This window comes from Lycium ferocissimum, chromosome 8 (assembly GCF_029784015.1).
Source record: "Lycium ferocissimum isolate CSIRO_LF1 chromosome 8, AGI_CSIRO_Lferr_CH_V1, whole genome shotgun sequence".
In the NCBI taxonomy this organism is placed as follows: Eukaryota; Viridiplantae; Streptophyta; class Magnoliopsida; order Solanales; family Solanaceae; genus Lycium; species Lycium ferocissimum.
The window spans coordinates 12,626,782-12,648,769 of record NC_081349.1 but is presented as its reverse complement, the minus strand read 5'-3'; the positions used below and the strand labels follow the sequence as shown (position 1 = coordinate 12,648,769).

The following is a 21,988-nucleotide window of genomic DNA, read 5'->3' as shown; positions in this document are numbered from 1 at the left end:
GCATCAGTGAACTGGAACTCAAGACAAAAAATGAGATTAAGTAAATAACATATTAAATATCATTGCGAGTAATAACAAAGTAAGGTCATTGCAGTGCTATTAGAGTTGGAGGACAACTAATAGCAACAAATCTCCACGACTAAACTTACAGAAATTAGATTCTTGTAAAAAGGCTTCATGCTTGCCATATGTAGAGAATTGACCAAGAACATAATTAACACACAGCAACCCACCACTTAAGAAGAAATAAACCACCACAGGTCAGTACATGTAGCAATCAGGATCATACTCGATGTCATAATCAAATACTGCTATAGGTGATGCACGTCTAAATTCTCTTACCACATTGACCATTTCATCTGTTCGGTAAAGAAACTCATCTAGTTGCGAGCGATTATCATAATGTATCGAGGGCTTAATCAGCATTCTCACTAACACAGGTGACTTGGCTAACAGAAGCTTGATAAGCTGGATTCCAGGCTCTATGGCTAGATCACCTTGTAGATTAACTTCCCTGAGGCGACTAAATGTCACACCTGAGAAACCTTCCACTTCAAGACATTCCAGAGCAGGAGAATCCTCACCACAATCAAACACCTATTACCAAAAGCCTGTCGATCTCAACTTATAGACGATAAAACAAGAAAGCCACTACATAGGAAAGATAAAGAAAAGAGTCGAATTATTAAGAACCTCAATTTCCATATATTGTAAATCTGGGATACTTCTGATCAGGCAAAGAGCACACAAGACCACATCCACTTCATCCAGATATATACCAGATAGGTAAAGAAATTTGACAGACGTGAGATCAAAGGGAAGCCTTTTTGGTACTACACCTGCTCCTGCCGCAAAGGACTTGGAAGAACATGCAAAAATTCATGATGACTAAAAGCCCTACAAATATATGAAAATGCATTACAATGAAGTGATGGAGCACCTTTACCTTAAGACTGCCAATTTTCAATTGGAGATGCTTGACAACAGAAAAAGACCCAAAAAACTTAGCAATATCCCATTGTCCTGTCCCAGGAGAAGAACCATCATCCATAAGCGAAACTTTTGCCAAAAAAGGGATATACTTTAACCAAATATATCTTATAACCAAATATATCTTATACTGCCACGGAAATCAAATGATTTCAGCATTGGAGCTTTAATTTCAATAACACTTGAAATTTCAGAGATTTCCAGCACCAATTGCTCGAGCAATGAGCAATTACAGATTAAACATTCAAGCAACTTGGAAAAAATTGTGACGCCAGATAGTTCAAGGCTAATTAACTTATCAAATCCTTTGAAGGCCGGTGGAGGAAGCTCTATTGAGCACATTTGGAGAGCTAGATGCCTCAACTGCAAACATGTGAAAAATGAAGAAGGCAATTTGTATGGTTCACTACCCCACGGAAGTCTAAGAACAAGATGTTGAATGCCATTCCTAGAAAGAAAATATATCAAGTTATCAATTGTAGAACCAGGTATCATATAAGGAATAAAGTAGAGGGTAAACTTAGTTATTGGTCCTGAATGAAGGGTCAAAAGGTGGTCGACAATGTCTGTCCTACTCTCCATAGTTATTAGATCAAGGGCCAACTCTGGAAGTTTGCACCATTTATATCTCCATTTTTTTGATAAGATGCTTGTCCTTACGACATCTCGTAAAGGTAAACGCACCAGAATGGCATCAATTATATCCCCTGGTAGGTTGCTGACTATATCCAAAGATACACTAAGACAACTATGCTTTTTGTCCTTAGGAGGCATCATAAAACAGTTCTCACCAATAACAACAACAACATACCCAGCGAAATCCCACAGTGTGGGGTCTGGGGAGGGTAAAATGTACGCAGACCTTACCTCCATCTCGGAAGATAGAGAGGTGTTTCGGGAAGACCCTCGGCTCAAGAGAAAACATGATGAGAAAAGGTCGATAAGCGAGAACGGTTCAAAGCAATACGAAAATGAAACTAACGAAAGCGAAAAAGCCATGATAAAGCAAGATGAGAAAACGTAAACGGGGCTATCACAGATAAATACGATAATCGTGGTACACGGACTAACATATAGTTGCACGAATCAAAGGACAAGAAAATGAGGATCAAAACCCCGACTACTAGTACGACAGGATACTAGCCTTCTACCCTAATCTGAGTCTTCTATAGCCTCCTATCTAAGGTCATGTCCTCGGTAAGCTGGAACTGCGCCATGTCCTGTCTGAGCACCTCTCCCCAATACTTCTTCGGCCTACCTCTACCTCTTCTGAAACTATCCATAGCCAACCTTTCACACCTCCGCACTGGGGCATCTGTGTCTCTCCTCCTCACATGCCCAAACCATCTCAGCCGCGCTTCCCGCATCTTGTCCTCCACTGATGTCACTCCCACTTATCTCGGATATCTTCATTCCTAATCCAATCTCGCCTGGTGTGCCCATACATCCATCGCAACATTCTCATTTCTGCCACTTTCATTTTCTGGACGTACGAGTTCTTGATCGCTCAAAGACTCGCGCCCCGTACAACAAAGTCGGTCTCACTACCACTTTGTAGAACTTGCCTTTAAGCTTTGGTGGCACCTTCTTATCACACAGCACTCCTGAAGCGAGCCTCCATTTCGTCCACCCTGCACCAATACGATGCGTGACATCATCGTCAATATCCCCATCTCCTTGTACAATAGACCCAAGATACTTAAAGCTTCTTTTCTTTTGGATGGCCTGGGTACCCAGCCTCACTTCCACGCCGTACCTCATGTGTATCGTCACTAAACTTACAGTCCATGTACTCTGTCTTGGTCCTACTCAACTTGAGCCCTTTAGACTCCAAAGTTTGTCTCCAAACCTCCAGCTTAGCATTCACTCCGTTGCGGGTCTCGTCAATCAGGACTATGTCATCCGCGAATAGCATGCACCATGGCACCTCACCTTGAATTTGCCGCGTCAAACCATCCATCACCAAGGCAAATAAAAAAGGGCTAAGAGCTGATCCCTGATGCAACCCCATCTCACCGGGAAGTGTTCCAAGTCTCCTCCCCACGTTCTAACCCCCGGTTTTCGCTCCCTCATACATATCCTCGATCGCCCTAATGTACGCCACAGTACACCTCTAACCTCCAAGATCATCTCCATAAAACCTCTCGACACTTTATCGTAAGCCTTTTCTAGGTCGATGAAAATCATGTGTAAGTCTCTCTTCCTCTCCCTATACTGCTCCACCAGTCTCCTCACAAGATGAATGGCTTCTGTAGTCGAGCGCCCCGACATGAATCCGAAATGGTTCTCTGAAATGGACATGCCTCTCCTCACCCTCATCTCCACCACCCTTTCCCACACTTTCATAGTGTGACTTAACAGCTTGATACCTCGATAGTTGTTGTAACTTTGAATGTCGCCCTTGTTCTTGTACAAAGGAACCATCGTACTCCACCTCCATTCCTCGGGCATCTTCGTCATCTTAAAAATGACATTAAACAACCCGATCGCCCACTCCAAACCTGCCCTGCCTGCACTCTTCCAAAACTCCCCAGGAATCTCGTCAGGCCCGGTCGCTCTTCCTCTATGCATCCTACGGACAGCTCCCTTAACCTCCTCTACTTTTATACTCCTACAATACCCAAAATCGCGCCGCCCCTCAGAGTACTCCAAATCTCCCAACACAATGTCTCTGTCACCTTCTTCGTTCAAGAGTTTATGGAAGTATGACTGTCATCTCCGTCTAATGAGAGCATCCTCCACCAATACTTTGCCATCCTCGTCCTTGACGCACTTTACTTGATCCAGATCCCGTGCCTTCCTCTCCCTTACCTTGGCTAGCTTAAACAACTTCTTATCTCCGCCTTTGTCCTCTAGTTCTGCATATAGGCGTTCAAAAGCTGCCGTTTTTGCCGCTGAAACTGCCAACTTCGCTTCCTTTCTCGCAATCTTATAACTTTCCTTATTCGTCTGCTTCTCCTCCTCGTCTTTGCTATCTACCAACTTCGTGTACGCCACTTTCTTTGCTTCCACCTTCCCTTGAACTTCTCCATTCCACCACCAGTCCCCTCGGTGCGCACCACGATGACCTCTCGAGACCCCCAGTACATCTCTAGCTGCTTCCCTAATACAGTTGGCCGTTCTCTCCCACATACTGCTCGCGTCCCCCCTACTCTCCCAAGCCCCCATATCCATCAACTTCTCCCCCATCTCCTGGGCACTAGACAAAGTCAGACTCCCCCACTTGATCCTCTGCCGGCCATCCACGACCCTCTTTTTCTTCTTCCTCTTAATCTCCAAATCCATCACTAAGAGCTTATGCTGGGTCGTAAGGTTCTCACTCGGAATGACCTTGCAGTCTTTACAGAGACCTTTATCATCCTTCCTAAGGAGCAAAAAGTCTATCTGCGTCGCAGCCGTCAAACCACGGAAGGTTCTCACCAATAAGAATCTGCAAAAAGTAAACAATAGTATGAGGTAAGTCATTTGCAAAATTGCTATTGACATTGTCAAATCAACATGCTACAACTGAAGAAGAGAAGAAAGGTTGCATTCTATCTAACTTTTGGCATCTTTAAAGCACAAATATCACCTTAGTAGCTGTTTGACTATTTCACAGCTTTGGGAAGATTAGGCATCAGACTAATCAACAAAACGCATGTACATATCCAAGAAAACCAACATCTGAAACAGTATATCAAAAAGAGAAGCAAAGATAATGCCTTTCTCATAGACTAAAATTTATCCAAAAGGAAAAAAGAAGATTATCTGCGATCAAATGTGAAAGCAATGTACCTGGCAATTATTATGTTAGTCATATTATGAGGAATAATCTCATGAAATGAAGGTAAACTTCTTTGGCTTTAGCTTAAAAGTTATGCTTGTGCTATCCTGTTTTCTATTTTGATCTTACTTTCTTTAAATGTTATAGCAATGAAATAGAGTTACTTTCCTTCTTATTTACTACATTCAGGGTTCGTTTGGTAGAACTCATTAGCAGTTAAAGTACATGTATACAACTCAACATTAGGTACTACAATGTTTGGTTGTAATTTTTCTTACCCACAAAAAAATTGGTGTAAGCTATACATCGTTTCGTACATTTTTGCCTTATTCAAATAATTAATATTAGCATAAGTTATGCAGGAATTTATGTATTATTTTATAGAGGATAGAAATATGAAATACAAAGTGTATCTAATAGAATATTAACATGGATTAAGCAATTGGAATAACAAGGATATTCATAACAAAACAAACTTCCTTTTTTTTTTCTTTTTCTTTTTTTTAAGTAAATACATGAAATTACACCCGGTATATTCATCACAAACGAGATGTCCGACAAGAAATAATCCCTGCATCAATCCCTTGCATTCCCAATCTCTACATTACTAGGTCATGCATTGTAAATCCCTACATTATTAATCCCAGCATTACTTATTTTGAACCAAACGACCCCTTAGTCATATATAATTAAATGCCAAAGATATAAGAGGAAGACTAAAAATGGGAGCAACTGGCCAGAAAACTAAAAGTTGTACTCCCTCCGTCCCAATTTATATGACACTCTTTCTTTTTCAGTCTCAAAAGAATGACAAATTTTTATATTTAGTAACAATTCAACTTTAACTTTACCTTTTTACTTTAATGAAATATTGGGACGGATGGAGTATTTAAGTTGCAAATACAAAATTGATATCCCAAATAGTAAATGTTAATTGCATAGCTTTCTGAAAAAGGAAAAAAACAACAACAAGAGAGAGAGCTTACCCAGCAGTGTGGCAGCGGAAATTTGTAACGGATATATACTCTATTGAATAGCTATGTCCAATATTATTCCCCTTTCTTTCTCCAAAGTTCCAGTTTTGTACCGACTTACTATCTCCGTCCACTTTTTACTTGTCCCCTTGTAAATGAAAAAATAGATGTGTAATTTATTAAGTTAGAAAATTAAGAAAAAAAATTCTGTATTACTTAATTTCTAATTTACCCTTATTACAAACTATAATCATTTCTAAATGCATTTCTCAAAACATTATATTTATTATATTCAAAGGGTGATATTATAAAGTTTTTATTATTAAGGGATGTATCAAGTCAAACATAGACAAGTAAAAATGGACGGAGGAAGTGCTAATAAAAATATATGTATGCAAAGGCGTATCTAGTCTGAAGGAATTCAATTAAATCCCTAACTTTCAAAGCGGATTATAAATTTATATGTAAGAAATTATTAAAATTATAATAAATGGTAGATATTAATCCATAACTTTAAACATATAATGGGTTTAATGTTGAGAATCTTAAGATTGAACACGTAGAGTTTAAATCTTGGATAAGCCTCTGTACGTATGGTGTATTTAGTAGAAAGAAAAATATTTTCTTAGAAAACAAGTATGTTTCTTATCTATTTTCTAGTATTTAGTAAGTAAGTAAGTAAAAAGAAACTACCGCAAGAACATTTATATGTAATGTAGTAAAACTTTGTGGGGGTGAGAAGTGAAGGATCGGGGTGAGGGTTGGGTGGGTGGGGAGGAGACGGAACTTGTTTTCCCTACTTCTATTTAGGGAAGTTATTTTCCTCATTTTGAAGGAACTTGTTTAATTTTAGAGAAAAAATTCGAATATATTTCAACTCACCAAGCAGGAAAAAATTGGATGTTTTCCTGCATAAACTTTTCTCAATTTGCAACGTATGTACTGAAACTATGATAGGTTGAAATGGTCCTCCTTACACTTTGGCTTAATATATTGACAGTCCCTTAAACTTATCAGTAACTTTTATTTAAACAATTCAACAATAGCTTGTTCTAACTGTGCACAAGAATACATGATAAAGTGATCATACTAACCACTTTCGGTTCAAATTTTGATTTATTTTTTTTTCGCGCGGTTCCCAGACGTCAATTAGGTAGTTGCATTTAATTAACTACATAAAATATGCCGCCTCCTTTAATTATACACATTCTCCTCGATAAACCGTAAAAACCCAAACTTTTTCTAGTTGAGGCGGATGTGTATAATTAAAAGCGATGACATATTTTGCGTGGTTAATTAAACTACCTAACAGACACTTGAATCGAAGATGTCTAATAAGACCATTTTATCATGTGTTCAGGTACTCAATTGGAGTAAGCCGTTATTAGACTGTATAAATAAAATTTAATGACATGTTTAGTTTTGGATAAGCGAGTGTATGCACATGTTACGTTTTAACTTATTTTCCAATTCACTAAGTAATTAACGAAGGGTACATAATATGGAAGAAAAAAAAAGTTTAAAGGGGGAGGGGAAAAAAAAAAGTTTAAGTTTTTTTTTTTTGGGGGGGGGGGGTGGTTTGCATATTTTGGGTGTGTAGTTGGCAATTTCATCATAGTTTAGGTGTGTTTTTTTATGTCTTATCCTTTGAAGGAAAAATATTTTATTTATAAACTCTATGAATCTCTAAACGCTCTCTATAATCTCCACGATATAAAATAAATAGCAGCAGCCCTATTTATAATAGTATAAAACCTACATTAACTCAAAATAGAAAAACCTATTCCTATACTAATTTGACTATAAATCTTAATTGGACATGGATTAAAATATCAAATCCTAACCAATTTTGGCTTCCTATAATTTTGAATTATTACTTCCAACATTCTCCCGTAATTCAAAATTATATTTCTGATTCTTGATGCACTTGTCACCATCTTCCAATTGTTGAAGCACTTGTTTCCAACCCATCAATTGTTGAAGCACTTTCTCATCAACCATCACTCACCATCTTCCAATTTGTTGAAGCACTTTCTCTCCAACTTTTCAATTTGTTGATGCACTTTCTCACCAACCTGCAATTGTTGAAGCACTTTCTCTTCAACCTTCAATTGTTGGAGCCATTTTTTCTCCAACATTCCAATTTTATCGATGCACTTTCTCTTCAACCTTCACAATCGTTGGAGCACTTTCTCTCCAACATTCCAATTTGTTGATGCACTTTCTCACCAACCTTCAATTGTTGAACCATTTTCTCTTTAACCTTCACAATCGTTAGAGAACTTTCTCTCCAACATTCCAATTTTGTTGATGCACTTTCTCACCAACCTGCAATTGTTGAAGCACTTTTTCTTCAATCTTTCAATCGTTGGAGCACTTTCTCTCCAACATTCCAATTTGTTGATGCATTCTCACCAACTTTTTATTTTTATTTTTTTATAACTCACTTTTCCAACTTTTAGAGAAGATCGTTCCTTCCTCTTGTGCAAATTTGTTTACACGTTTTGAAACCTGCAATTTTTTTCAATCATTCTCAGCATGACTGTTTTTCACATGCATATTATTGGCCCAGTGTGTGCCCCGACGGGCTGTATATATGGGTTATAGCCGCCAGCCGCCAGCGCAGCGGAAGCTCTTTAATTCTTTAGCAGGATCATAGAAGCTCTGATACCAATTTAAAGGAAAAATATTTTATTTATAAATTCTATGAATCTCTAAACGCTCTCTATAATCTCCACGATATAAAATAAATAGCAGCAGCCCTATTTAAAATAGTATAAAATCTACATTAACTCAAAACAGGAAAACCTATTCCTATACTAATTTGATTATAAATCCTAATTTGACATGGATTAAAATTATCAAATCCTAACCAATTTTGATTTCCTACAATTTTGAATTATTATTTCCAACATTCTCCCGGAAGCACTTTCTCTTCCACCTTTAATTATTGGAGCACTTCTCTCCAACTCCCATTATTTTTTATCTTGGTTGTGTTGGAGCACTTCTCTCCAACTTCCAATAGTCGATGCACTTCTCATCAACACCTTTTTTTTTTAGGTGTGTTGGAGCACTTCTCTCCAACTTCCAATAGTTGATACACTTCTCATCAACACTCATTATTATTTTTCTTGGTTGTGTTGGAGCACTTCTCTCCAACTTCTAATAGTCGATGCACTTCTCATCAACACCCATTATTTTTTTTCTTGGTTGTGTTGGAGCACTTCTCTCCAACTTCCAATAATTGATGCAATTCTCATCGACTATTGGAAGATGGTGAGTGGCGGTTGAAGAGAAAGTGCTTCAACAATTGATGGGTTGGAAACAAGTGCTTCAACAATTGGAAGATGGTGACAAGTGCATCAAGAATCAAATATACAATTTTGAATTACGGAGAATGTTGGAAATAATAATTCAAAATTGTAGGAAATTAAAATTGGTTAGGATTTGATATTTTAATCCATGTCTAAGTAGGATTTATTGTCCAATTAGTATAGGATTAGATTTTCCTGTTTTGAGTTAACGTAGGTTTTATACTATTATAAATAGGGCTGTTGCTATTTATTTTATATCGTGGAGATTGTAGAGAGGGTTTAGAGATTCATACAGTTTATAAACAAAATATTTTTCAGCATTTGGAAGTTGGAGAGAAGTGCTCCAACACAACCAAGAAAAATAATAATGGGTGTTGATGAGAAGTGTATCAACTATTGGAAGTTGGAGAGAAGTGCTCCAACACAACCAAGAAAAATTATAATGGGTGTTGATGAGAAGTGCATCAACTATAATTGGAACTTGGAGAAGTGCTCTAACACAACCAAGGAAAAAAATAATGGGTGTTAATGAGAAGTGCATCGACTATTGGAAGTTGAAGAGAAGTGCTCCAACACAACCAAGAAAAAAAATAATGGGAGTTGGAGAGAAGTGCTCCAATAATTGAAGGTTGAAGAGAAAGTGCTTCCGGGAGAATGTTGGAAATAATAATTCAAAATTGTAGGAAATCAAAATTGGTTAGAATTTGATATTTTAAGCCATGTCCAATTAGGATTTATAGTCAAATTAGTATTGGAATAGGTTTTTTTAACGTAGGTTTTATACTATTATAAATATTCCAATTTGAAGGAAATAAAAATACTCAAAGAAATAATATAAACACACGTGAAAGACTCAACAATGGCTATATAGAAGAAATTTATCAACTAAAGAGAGAAGGAGGCTTTACTTAATAATTCAAAACTCTTGAATCTCACTACAATGAAAATATGTGACATAGCATCCCTATTTATAATACTAGAAATTAAAATAGACTAGGACTAGAAAAACCCATTCTAATATGGATTTGATAAATAAATCCTAACTAGACATGAATTAAATAAACTAAATCCTAAACAACTTAGGTTTCCTACTCTTGGTTTATTTCCTACATCCTTTTACAATATGATGAAAATATAATTTTAAAATGTTGGTCAAAATTTTTGTAGTTTGAATCCTGAAAAATAAAAATTACCACAAATTGGAATTGAAGGAGTAGTAGTAATAATAATAATAATAATAATAATAATAATAATAATAATAATAATAATAATAATAATAATAATAAGAGAAAAAGAGGAAAATACTTTTAAATCTTGATTTTGTCGATTTTCAGGGTTAGCTTTTAATTTCCCCCAAAATGCATCTTCCATTTTCAAAATTGGTCTCCGACCGACTCATTTTGACACTTGACATATGCCGTTTTAAATTTACGCAATTTTGTTTTTCTATTATCACCATTCCCTAAAGGTAGATTGATATCCCGTTCTGCCAATTTTGAATTTTACTGTACATACTACAGAGTACTTTGTTCACATTTTGAATAATATTAACTAATTGAAGTAGTATTTACGTAATGTCTTTTTTCGAGTATCCTTTTCTTTTTCTTCTTGGGGTTTCTACGTGAATAACACTTCTATCCTCATAAAGTTACTTCTATAATCTATACTCCCGCGTATAACTCCATTCCTTTATAATAACCGCTTTTTTAAACCGATTTTTTATTTTATATGTTACTTCTCTATAACAGCATTTCACCTATATTAACAACAACTAACTTTATAACAATACACTCTTTATAAAATTACCCCCATATAACAGCTATCTTCTTTTTTCGGTAATATAATACTTAACCATCTTTATAAAATAAAATATCTATGATTACCAATAATAAGTGTAGAAATTTTGACCAAATTTGATCATTTAATACACTATTATATATATAAACGATTTTCCTTCATTATACAAAGTGTGATTAAGCTTAGAATTTGACAATTAAAAATGAAAATTAGATTTTATGCATGTTTTTTGCCTATAACGTAACAGCAAAATATTATTTAAATGTCAATGCTGTTGTACGTATATAACAGCCATTCTCTATAACTGCTGAAAAATTTCGGACCCAACGATCTTTGTTGTAAAGAGGTTTGACTGTAGTTTGGATATTCATATCCATTTTAAATGTTGGTTTTTCTGCCGTATGTGTATGTATCTTCCCTTTATTATCTGATTTTTGTGTAATATAGAGTAGATGCCAAAAATTAGATAGGAGTAGTTGTCGTTGGTGTCACACTACTAACTAATCTCTATTTTTCCATTGATTTCCCACTGAAAAATGTTCAGTGACTATTTTTTAATAGGAGTAGTTGTCGTTGGTGTCACACTACTAACTAATCTCTATTTTCCCATTGATTTTCCACTGAAAAATGTTCAGTGCCTATTTCTTACTGAATGTCGGTGGGGAAAAAAATTAAATAGTAGTGTTTTCACACGAAAAAAGTAGGAAGTTTCTCAGCGTTTCAGTAGAACCTGTTTCCCATCGTGCGTTTTCCCAATGAGCTGATTCGGTGGGAATGAGGTAGGAAATCATGTTTTATAGCACAAGTTTCAAAAAACATCTTTTTCTAGTAGTATCAGTGAGCAGTGTATAAAGCTTATAAGAAAATGTCTAGTTTTTCTAAAAATACATTTTTTTTTAAATAATAAAATATTTTCAGAAAATGTTTTACTCCACCAAAGTTTTACTCCACCAAACACACCCTTGGTGTCATGATTAGGATCTAAGAAATTAGCACCCTCTTTTTCCCCTTTTAATTTTGCTTCATTTTTCCTATTGGAGACATAAAAGTGCCTTTAGGTCCTAGAGAATGCATGTATGTTTGTTCCGAAGGAAAATGTTTTCCGGGAAGATTTTTTTGCTTATTTTCTAATTGACTATGAAATCTAGGAAAATACTATGGGGAGAGTTGCCGTGAGGGAGTGGTGGGGGTGGGGTGGTCAAGGGGCAGGGGTTGCGAGTGGGGAGAAGACAATGAACTTGAAATGCCACTTATAGAACTTGTTTTCCTTACTCCAACTAGGAAAGTAATTATCATGATTTTAAAGGAACTTGTTTTTCTAGAGAAATCATTTTCCAAAAATTTGACCAACCTAACATAGAAAAATTGGACAACATTTTGCTTTGGATATCCATCTTAAATGTTGGTTTCTCTCAGGTATGTGCATGTGTCTTTCCATATTAGCTGATTTTTGTGGAATAAAGATGCCAAAAATTAGACAGGAGTATTATTTTTGCGTCTAATCTTCTTGTTGTAGATGTCAACAGTGTATAAAGCTTATCACCCAAGAAGAAAATGTGTTTATTGTTTTTCTTGAAATACAGTTTCCTTTTTAAATAATAAAAAATGTTATTAAATTTTATTGTGGATATTACATGTATTGGATAAACTTTTTTGTTTCTTTTAGTCTTTTGGTTCAAATTAAGTGCATTGGTTATTTGCTTACCTGTAAAGTATTACTTTAGGAAGATTTTTTAATGATTTTTTAATAAAATATTAGTGTTTTAACTATAAAAATATTTTTATCACTTTGATTATTATTATTGTTATTATTATTATTATTATTATTATTATTATTATTATGTACCAGTTTAGTTATTGATTATATTAAAATCCATATTAGTTGTAATCTAATTATCCAAAAATGAAATACTAAAATTTTGTCAAAAATTGCAGTGAAGTATAAAAATTTAAAATTGCGGAGGTTATAACACCCATCAAAATGAAGTAAAATTTTAATCTTAAATTCTATTTCTAATAAAAATATTTATATTTGTAATGACTACATAAAATTAATTATCATGTGCATTTATAGGATACATTGAAATCTATTCTATCCGAATAAGTTTACAGCAGTATAAATTATATTTTAATAGAAGACTATCACTTTTTATAAAATTGCTAGTGTCGTTTAGAATCACGCTTCGCGCGGCGACTTCACAACTGTAGGAATGTATGATATATTTTATTTCCTTTAATAAAATAAATACTAAATATTTTGTTAAAATATTGTATGATCTAATATAATCTAAAAATAGAATTAAAAAAAATATAATATAAAAAAATAAATCAATTGTTAAAGTAAGTTATTACGGTGATTGAAGGAATTCCAGTATTGTATAACTGAGTGTGGCTATTAAGATAGTTTTTATGGTAAAAATTTATCCACATCCGTATTTACACTGAATTAAGAAGAAAATATGTGACTATTTAATATTTAGTGATAAGAATGTATATAAATACACGTGTCAAGTATTTATTAGTTTGGTATAAACACGGATAAAATCTTGCCATCCGCTTTTCGTAACCTTTTAGTTGTGAGATCCGTTGCGTAGGAAGCAAAATTTCTATTCCCAATTTTATTAAAATAATTAGATTAATATGCTAAGAAGAATAAGATAATATTTTTTTTTAATCCCGATTGCACAACACACGGGTACGAATACCAGATATATAATTTTCCCTCTCCAATATAGATTTGATTACCTCGATAATCGAGCCACCATCCTCGCAAGTCAAAAACACCAAACTAAAGCTTAGGGAGGGTCGTTTAGTGCAAAGTAGGTAAAATCACCAAAACACCTAACGGGTCGTTACAATAATATATAAGTGTAATATTTATGATTTTTTCTTTTATCAAAATATTTCATATATTTATAATTAAATATTATGAAATAGAAAATTAGGAGATGGGGTGGGGCCAGAATTTTTTCTATTTTTTTTAATAAAACTAATAAATATGAAATAGAAAATGTTCTGGGGTGTGGGCTAAGAAAACATTTTTTTGACTTTTTATAATTTTTTATAGAAGCATGATAAAGTATATATGAAATAGAAAATGTGTAGGGGGGCGGAAGGGTGGTGGGGTGGGCGGTATTGGTGGGTGTGGGGTATGGGGTGGGGATAGCTTGGGATGGGGGAGTAAGGGGTTGCGTAGAGGTGGGTGGGGATCGTAGGGACCAAGGGCAAGGGGTGGGGTAGGTAGCTAGGGTTGGGGTAGGTGTAGGTGGTGGAGGGTGGGATGCGTTGGTATGCTTTTTATTGATCCGGAAAATGTTTCCCTTCAAAAATTTTAAGGAGAACATTTTTTTCTATATATTTTGAGGAAAATGAGTTGTTATTGGGTCTAGTGAGTTCATATATGGATACCCATATTTTACCCATATTTTTATGGATTAAGAAGAGACTTAAAGCCCATATTTACCAACTAAAATATAAGTGACTCAACTCATTAAAATATGGGTTAAATGGGCTAATGTTCTAAAATGGGCTGAAATTGCCAGCTCTTGAAGCAGAGGATATGAAGCAACCCTTCGTAAAAGAGCTGGTTGTAGCCTTGTAGGTACTAATAAGTTTTTCTTAAATAGGGTATTTAGGTTATTTTGAAAGGTATTTTAGTAATTTAACTTTTAAGTTAGCGATTTCGTGTTTTTAATATAACTAGTTTCTGGACACGTGCGTTACACGTGATTGCCGAGTCATGTAATCAAAATGATTAGATGTCTTGATATTTGCCATATGAGAGAGCAGGTTGTGGTAGATACGACAGAGTGTTTCACGCGTTAGCTGGGCCCCTGATCCGCGTAGACCAAGGGCGAACACTCATCGTTTATGGCATGGAATCCAACATTGGGTATTGTTTAACCCTATGCTTTATTTATTGTCATTGCAAAACATTAATCTCTACAAAATTGCTTTCGGATGGATTTGAAAGGAATCTGTCTTTTTCAGGGGAAGAATAAAAAGATACTTGGTAGCATACTAACTCGTAGAAATTTATACATGTATGTCATTTTGTCAAATTCTCTACAAATCATTCTTATATTACTGTATAAGTCATTTCAAGGTCAAAGTTTAAGTAGCATAATTGGTGCATTTCTTTCGAAACAAACATGTTCAAGGAATCATAAATATATTTAATTTCTTGTTCGTATTTATGGATACATAAGTATGTACGTATATATATATGGAGAGAGAAAGCAAGAAATAGGAGAAACACAAATAAATAGCACAATAAATTTGACAATGTACCTACATAACAATTAGAGAAAATCAAAGGCAATTACATTCTAATCAATAGAGAGATTCATTTCTTGAATTGATATAAACTTTTACGTAAAAGCAAAGGAATGTAAATTACCGTTAATTAGCTAGAGAATTAACAAAATTTACTCATAAAGAGTAGTTACAGAAAAAGAAAAAAAAAAATACCCGACTGAAACATGTAGATTGATTGTGTGCGCTATAGATTGTTGTAACCATTTTGAATGAACAATATTTTTTATGTGAAAAATGTTTTTTTTCAATTGCCAGAATGCAAAATAGTTTACTCATCATTCAGTTCTTTTTGATATTTGAGCAAGATTTAACTAATAAATGATGAGAAAAGGTAGTTCAAAAAACTGCAATTAATTACCTACTGGAAGTTTAAAAGAACTCATTTAAAAACAATTATCTATTAAACGCACCCACATTAGCAAGATTGGACACTTCAAGTTGAGAATATTCCAACTTTTCAAAAATTAATCAAGAATCAATATTAATAAATCTGAAGTAGTAAGTACTGTCACAGACGGAAAATATTAACATGTTAGGAGTACTCAAGCATCTTTAAACGGTGGACATAAATAAATACAGTTAGATCATTTTTTCAAAATTATGAAGTTGATTTCACAACAGATAGGTTAATACTCTTGTTTTGTGCATAGTTGTTTAGTAATGAGCAAATCATCCGTTGGAGATATTCTTTTCAAAAAATCAGGTGATATGTACTAATAGGGGAAAAAAAGATAGTAGTACTCTAAATATATTAACTTTAATTTAGTGTAACACAAAAATTTAGTGCTGAAAAAAATAAAAATTTCATACCCGAGGTTGGCTATCTGAACTTTCACCTTATTGAGGGTTCGAATCCCGACATTGTAATTCCTTTCCCCATTTCCCCTTCCCCTACCCCTGTATAATAAAAAAATAAAAATTTAAAAAATAGTGGAATGTAGAAAGCTTTTACAAAAACTCCAACACTTAAGATATTATTATCACTCTTAGTAGTTAAATTTTTTGATACACTATCTGATTTAATATATTTTAATTAGTAGTAATATTTAGTAGATATATTTTCCTAGAAAATACATTTTACCAAATCAAATACCTGAAAATATTTTGTTGGAAAATACTTTTCAAAAGATAAGTCAGTACGTTTTAGAATAATGTTTTTGGAAAATGTTCTTATTTTTGCACCATGAAAATATATAACCGGAATCAAATCGTTTCTCTAATAAAAGTATGTATTTGATATTTAATGGAGTAATAACCAATTACAGTGAAAGCCCCAGCAAGCTACAGACTTTAAATGTTGGATTCATGAATTGATACAGTGCAGAATAAATTATTTCTCATAAATGAAAAAAAAATTTAGAAAGCCACCAAACCGCGTTGTCGATTTACTCCCCAACACTAATAGAGAGAGAAAATTGTTTTAACTACTGAAAATCCAACTTTTCATGTAATCACGGAGGCAACTTACTACTTGAAAGCACAAAGGCACGTAAACTCTTTCAACATGTTTCTATTAAGTCACGCAATTACAAACTTATCAACTGCATGCATATAATCAAAGGCAAAGCTTGACGATTATGGGTTGGGGATTCTAGTTCTTTTAAGTTATTGGGTTCTATTAATTGTTCGTATATATTCAATGAACTTCTTAAGACAAATACAAAGATTAAAAGTGCATGTTCCACCAATATATTTTTTAAAGAAACGGCATTTACCTTATATACACATTCGGAAAGCACCATGGAATAAAGGATATATATCCTGCACGTCATTTGATTTCCTTGATCCATGATTTCACTCGTCGTAATTATTCTCCAAAGGGCCAAACTTGTCCCTAAATAATGTCAAGGCAACGATATGTTTATTCTACGTACCTATTTGAGTTACACAGAGAAGGGCGCATCCCTTCGTATGAAGCAATGTTTTTGGGGCCGTTGCTAAGAGTATTTTGTTATTTATTTATAAGGAGGATAATTAGGTTTTTAAGAAGAGTATTTAAGTAATTTAACTTTTCAGTTTAGGAGGTCCTGCTTTTTATATATAGATTATTATATATTATATAGATTTAATAAGTTATGATTCTAAGCCATGAGTACAACAAAGGAAAAGATTATTTATCTAAAAATATAATAGTTACTAAGGCATAAGTACAGCAAAAGAAAAGATATCCATTCTAAAGATATAATAGTAATCCATATAGTAGAACTAATGCAAAAAAGAAATGTATTTGAAAAAATGGAAAATGAAAAAAGAAAAAAGGAACATTAAGCAATTTGAAGGGAGGAGTATATGTTAGTGAAAATAATTTTTGAAGGCTTCTAAGATAGCCTTTTATAGAGAAGGTGTTGTTCTCGTTTTTCTAAGGGCTAGCCAATAGGGTATTTGTCTTAATTGAAAAGGCACAACGATTGAAACAAAAATAAAGAGTAAACGGAAGTTTATTCCGATTAGTTATAAATTTGAAAGATTACATCCATTCAAATAAATTTAGTGTTTTTATTTAATTTTTAAAGTGTGGTTATTTTGAAGGGTAAATAAGTAATTTAACTCTCAAGTTAGAGAGTTCATACTTTTAATAAAATATAGATAGATAGATAGATAGATATAGATATGCTAAATATAAATATAGATATTTTAATAAGAGTAAACTAGCTAGCTACCAGCTAAGAGGGCAATGAAATTAAAAGATTTACAAGGTTTCTTATATTTATATCATGATCTACATGTTTGCCTCGACCGCCTCAAAGGGGAAAAAGAGTATGAGAAACCAATTAAAGAAAGCAGGGAGCATTTCCTCTGTTTTTTTGTTTGATTATATAATATGTTGGAAGACAAAAACATTAATTTTGTTAAGCTGATTTTGAGGGAAAGATGGAGACAGGGAATGACGTTAACAAGAATCAGCTAATTAGCTTTCAAGTGGATTGGCAAGCACATATGCTTGTCCTGTACTTCCAAATGCTAAAGGCCCCACAACAACACACTTTTGAACATAGTGTTGCCATTGTGATGGCATTTCATATTTCATATATAAATATTAGGCCTCACTTCAAAATGCCGCCTCCAATATGCATGCTTTCCATTTCTATGTTCTTAAACATAAAGAAATTGGAAGCTGCTTCTTTAAGTTGGATGCACTTATTTTACAAGAATCTCCTCCCTCTCTCCCTATAACCTTCCCCGTCTCTATTTTCCAACTTTCTTCTCTGTTGAATCTGGATAAGTTTTGGTCTTTATAGCTGCTTAGAAGCTGGTTAAAGAGGACAAAGATGGTAAATAGATATTATTCGTAAATGATATCTGCCAGAAGCATCTCTCATTGGTTCAATCTCCACTCTTGGAGGCTTAGCTAAATTTTTACAAGATTTGAGATGACACATAGCAGCAAATTAGAGAATGTTAACTCTTTAATTTGTTATCGTCGTTCGTTTAATCTGGTAGTATAATTTTTCACATATGTTGTTTGAACAACTGAAATGAAGAGTAGTTCAAATTCTCAAATAAGTTTAATGTTTCTCAAACAAGTTTAATGTGTGTTTAACTGATTTCCGTATTAAATAATTTGTTTCTCAGTGAAGTTCCTTGATTACAGTCTCAATTACCAGGCTCGGGTGGTGATGATTCTCTCTATGGGATTCTCTCTAAACATCTAAAATCAAGAACCTCTGAATTTTCTGCATCTGAGAGCTCCACAACTTATGGTGACAATTTTGCTGATAGAATGACAAAGTGCCCACAAGAGTTAGAGATGTATGATTCAGCCAGTACATCAAATAGATATAATCCTCTGAAGAAGTATGATTTGGTTGATGAGAATTTTAAATCAAGAGATACCTTGCAATCATTGGTGCAATCTTCTTTTGCTTGTAGACACAAACCTGAATGTTGCCAAATGGCCTTCATGTCTTCGAGAAAACATTTGCTTCAGAACAAGTCAGCCACAAAAATCTCATGGAGAGACAATCAAGTAAGTCTATTGACTCTTTCGGTTTTCAATTTCAATCAAACCTTTTTATTCCCCTTAACCATATGATATTCCATATAGATGGAGCATTGACTTGGTAAATGAAACAATAATACACAAGATACATCCGGTTAAAAGCTACTCCCTCTATTTTAATTTGTTTGTCTTACTTTCCTTTTTAGTCCGTTTAAAAAAATATCTCTTTCTTTTTTTGACAACTCCTTAATTTCAGTTTTTTACATGACATATTTAAGACCACAAGATCAAAAGGCATTTTGGTACATTTAATATATTTTTAGTTTAAGACTACCACATTCAAAAGTTTTTTTTTTATTTTCTTAAACTTCGTGTCAAGTCAAAACCAAACAAACAAATTGAAACGGCGGGCTATATAGATTGAGACAATCCTGAGCTCCATAACTTGTTACATCTAATGCCCTATTTAGTTTAGAAACACTGCTTATCTATTTGCAAAAATAAATACATGATAGGTGGGCAAGGATTCATTCAGCTCTCAACTTATAAAACCATGTTTCGAGTGCCAAGTAGAGAAGAAACCTCATCAATCTCCTACTAACGAAAGTATCTGCGTTTCATCGAGCAATGTCACTCTAGAAACATCAAAAAAGAGGCGGATTACGTGGACCGATGATCTTCATAAGCAATTTTCTGAATGTGTATATCAACTTGGAGGAGCCAAAAGTAAGTAAAAATGCTCAAAGTGGTAATTCTACAGTCCACAATCAACATTATGTATATGATCTGAAAATCTGTTCCTTGACTGAATGTAGAGGCAACACCAAAGGCAATTCTTAAGCTAATGAATTGTGATGGACTGACCATTTCAAATATTAAAAGTCACTTGCAGGTATAAAGCATTATGTACATTTCCAGATTATTACTGATAATATTTACTCCCGCTCATAAAATATCTAAGGTATTCATTTTGTTTTCAGAAATATCGTGTTACCTGCGATGTAACGATATCCCCAAAAGGTAGCCTTCAGATTTAAATACTTGCAAGACCAACCTATTAGATAAAGATCATCTGTGTGTTATCCTTATAGACAAGCAAACTATAGATAGTTAATTGGAAATAAAAGGCAGCTGCAATCATGTAACAAACACAAAACAACTTTTTTTTTTTTTTTGTTAAATAGTAGAGCAAGTACCTTAAATTCTTAGGTATTCTATTAGTAAAAATGGAAATTACGGTACATTTTCTTGCAGATGCAGATAAAAATGAAGGATCACATCGTACAAGTTCACTGCCAGCGCATGCTCCAACAACGTAAGGAAACCGAGATATATTTCTATTCCCTCGATACGATCAATCATTCAAGTACATAGGGTTCATCGATTAGAATTTCTGGTTTATACTTCATTGCTTCTGATATGCTTTGGTCTTGCTCATATTAATAGGTATCCGCAAATATGGGAGGCTTTGAAGCTGCAAATAAGTGTCCAGCAGACCCTACAGGAACAACTCGAGGTTTGAATTGCTTTTACTCTGCTATTTCTAATTAAGAGAGAAACATGTGTTAATATTTGTTATATCTGTTCTTTTTTAGATTCAAAGAAGCTTACAATTGCGGATTGAAGAACAAGCAAAGCAGCTCAGGGAAATGTTAAATCGCCAAGCAGAAAGTAAAAAGAATCCCCAACATAGCACTTAAATTGTCTTTCATCTAAGTTTGCCACAAAAAAAGAAAAAAAAAAGAACTTATCATTGACCAAAATTAAGCAACTTCATCTTGGGCATGCCCGTCCTCAAGCATATCGCTTAGAATTCGGGCAAGAAAATATTCATTATAGTATAAATTTACTTATTCTAGAAGCCTAAGGTTTTAGAAAAAGAGTCATTTTTCTTTACCATGGTGTTCTTTTTAATTCAAACAAAATTGTAAAATGCTCTTTTAGAAGTAGTCCTCGAGTACTGTGTCTGGTGTTGACTAGATTCTAGACCAATGAACAATTAAATTAATATCGTTGCAAGTATGTTATCTATAGTATGCACGATTGCATATGGCTTTTCATGCAGCTAAGAGAAGAAAAAAAAAAAGTTTCGGAAAGTTAATTTGTGAAGATAGTTGCAATTGATTCTTATTTGGGGAAAGAGAGAGATGAGAAGAGACAAAACTATCCGTCCTGATGGTTTTAATGCAGTACCAAGTGATATTGCCTATTCAACGAGGGAGATTGATACGATTCAACCTAGGGAAACTCTAGAAAATAAAGAACAAGAAAATCAAAATAAAAAGGGGATGAAGAATAGAGATGGAAGAGGGTAGATGGATAGATACTTGACCCAAGAGCAAGAAATCTATGGACAAGAAAGGGTATATCAAACCCTAACCCTTCCAATCGGATTTACAAACCCTAGAACCTAAGCAATTCGAATCAACAAACGACTCAAATGAATCCACAAATGAGCAACATTGAATTCGATGGAAATAAGCAATTCACTTCACAACTAGGAAGTAACACTTGGTTAACCAACCCCAAACAATCTATATTAACCTAAAGCTACCAACAATCTACAATAAGAGTTTCTTCATTCAACATGGTCTAATGATGAAAATAACTAAGTCTAGTATTTATACTAAGAGACTTAAAGAGCTAGGCTAGTTATTACAAGAATGCCATTAATGAGGCAAGTGCTTTGGCTAGTTGGATGTTGGCTTCAAATTCGAAAAGGCTCTCTTGCACATATAGCCATCATCCAAGCCTCAAGCTTGCAATTGTGACCCTTTTGTATCCATGGCCCTTCTTTGCACGTCTAGCCACATTTGCATTTGCCCCGCGACTCTAAATGGCACTTTGGAGCGTCGTCTTCTTTTCAGGCTTCTTCTCATTCTCTCCAAGCTAT

At 34.2% G+C, this 21,988-nt stretch overlaps 2 protein-coding genes across 10 annotated transcripts; one reads left to right on the top strand and one right to left on the bottom strand.

The window, feature by feature from the left end:
* Positions 1-261: 261 nt before the first annotated feature.
* On the bottom strand, positions 262-1,764 carry LOC132066039 (F-box/FBD/LRR-repeat protein At1g13570-like). Its single transcript, XM_059459440.1, has 4 exons — positions 1,122-1,764; positions 947-1,023; positions 694-858; positions 262-597 (listed from the first exon to the last, which is right to left on the bottom strand). Exons 1-4 carry the CDS (start codon positions 1,762-1,764, stop codon positions 262-264), a joined length of 1,221 nt encoding a protein of 406 aa, XP_059315423.1.
* A 16,440-nt stretch (positions 1,765-18,204) lies between these two features.
* LOC132067267 (myb family transcription factor PHL5-like) lies at positions 18,205-21,117 on the top strand. Of its 9 annotated transcripts, XM_059460453.1 has the most exons (9): positions 18,205-18,592; positions 18,748-18,905; positions 19,026-19,122; positions 19,611-19,821; positions 19,911-19,987; positions 20,076-20,115; positions 20,350-20,410; positions 20,542-20,611; positions 20,691-21,117. In XM_059460453.1, exons 1-9 carry the CDS (start codon positions 18,527-18,529, stop codon positions 20,793-20,795), a joined length of 885 nt encoding a protein of 294 aa, XP_059316436.1. In that variant the 5' UTR covers positions 18,205-18,526; the 3' UTR covers positions 20,796-21,117. The 9 variants fall into 9 exon arrangements, with proteins under 9 accessions (XP_059316436.1, XP_059316432.1, XP_059316440.1 ...); XM_059460449.1 differs by having other exon boundaries at positions 18,748-19,122; positions 20,356-20,410; XM_059460457.1 differs by having other exon boundaries at positions 18,206-18,427; positions 18,761-19,122.
* The last annotated feature ends 871 nt before the right edge of the window (positions 21,118-21,988 follow it).

Coding starts and splice junctions, on each gene's coding strand:
- LOC132066039 (XM_059459440.1), bottom strand. CDS start 1,764: ATGCCTCCTAAGGACAAAAAGCATAGTTGTCTTAGTGTATCTTTGGAT. Junction 1,024..1,121: donor ATCATTTGATTTCCGTGGCA/GTATAAGATATA, acceptor CTCCTGGGACAG/GACAATGGGATATTGCTAAG. Junction 859..946: donor TGAAAATTGGCAGTCTTAAG/GTAAAGGTGCTC, acceptor TGTTCTTCCAAG/TCCTTTGCGGCAGGAGCAGG.
- LOC132067267 (XM_059460448.1), top strand. CDS start 18,527: ATGACACATAGCAGCAAATTAGAGAATGTTAACTCTTTAATTTGTTAT. Junction 20,411..20,541: donor CCAGCGCATGCTCCAACAAC/GTAAGGAAACCG, acceptor TCATATTAATAG/GTATCCGCAAATATGGGAGG. Junction 20,612..20,690: donor CCCTACAGGAACAACTCGAG/GTTTGAATTGCT, acceptor GTTCTTTTTTAG/ATTCAAAGAAGCTTACAATT.